This window comes from Dendroctonus ponderosae, unplaced genomic scaffold (assembly GCF_020466585.1).
Source record: "Dendroctonus ponderosae isolate FM_Combo_2020 unplaced genomic scaffold, Dpon_F_20191213v2 Dpon_F_20191213_7, whole genome shotgun sequence".
NCBI classification, from domain to species: Eukaryota; Metazoa; Arthropoda; class Insecta; order Coleoptera; family Curculionidae; genus Dendroctonus; species Dendroctonus ponderosae.
Window position 1 is genome coordinate 1,986,410 of NW_026018916.1, and position 475 is coordinate 1,986,884.

Below are 475 nucleotides of genomic sequence, written 5' to 3' on the forward strand. Positions count from 1 at the left end.
CGCAAGATTCACACAACTCATCGGTTCAGTTGATTGAAAACTCGCTGTCGGAAAAGCCCTATGTGTCCCAAATTTTATTAGCTAGCGCTACTGATGACGACCTAAACAGACTATCAACGCCTCCAGCCAAAAGTCCAACTGCCCCTAGAAGCTTCGACTTGAATAATCTTAAATCCAACCTACTATATGTATTGATTCCCAGGATTTCTCCTCAACCGACTACTCCTCCTCCCGTTCCTCAATATTCTGCTCAGGATCTAAGTGATGTAATTTTAAAGACACCAAAGCTGCCTTCAACTGGATGTTCCAGTCGCACTGAGGCGAATTCCCCAGAAAACTTAGGACATAATTATTCGATTGTTGCGGAAAAAACTGAGAGCGACGACTTTGATGCTTCTGGTATCAGCAGATTCAGCCAGAAGCCCATTATACAGAGAGGAAAGGCTTGGAGAAGAAGCTTTATGACTTACAAGCA

General features: G+C 43.6%; 1 protein-coding gene across 1 annotated transcript in view; it reads left to right on the forward strand.

Moving 5' to 3' along the window:
- The window catches only part of LOC109540154, a gene marked incomplete at its 3' end in the record, with an annotated part of 2,447 nt that extends 1,972 nt beyond the window's left edge, over positions 1 to 475 (forward strand). Inside the window, 1 exon segment of the mRNA XM_048668476.1 lies at positions 1 to 475. Coding sequence (XP_048524433.1) covers positions 1 to 475 — 475 coding nt within the window.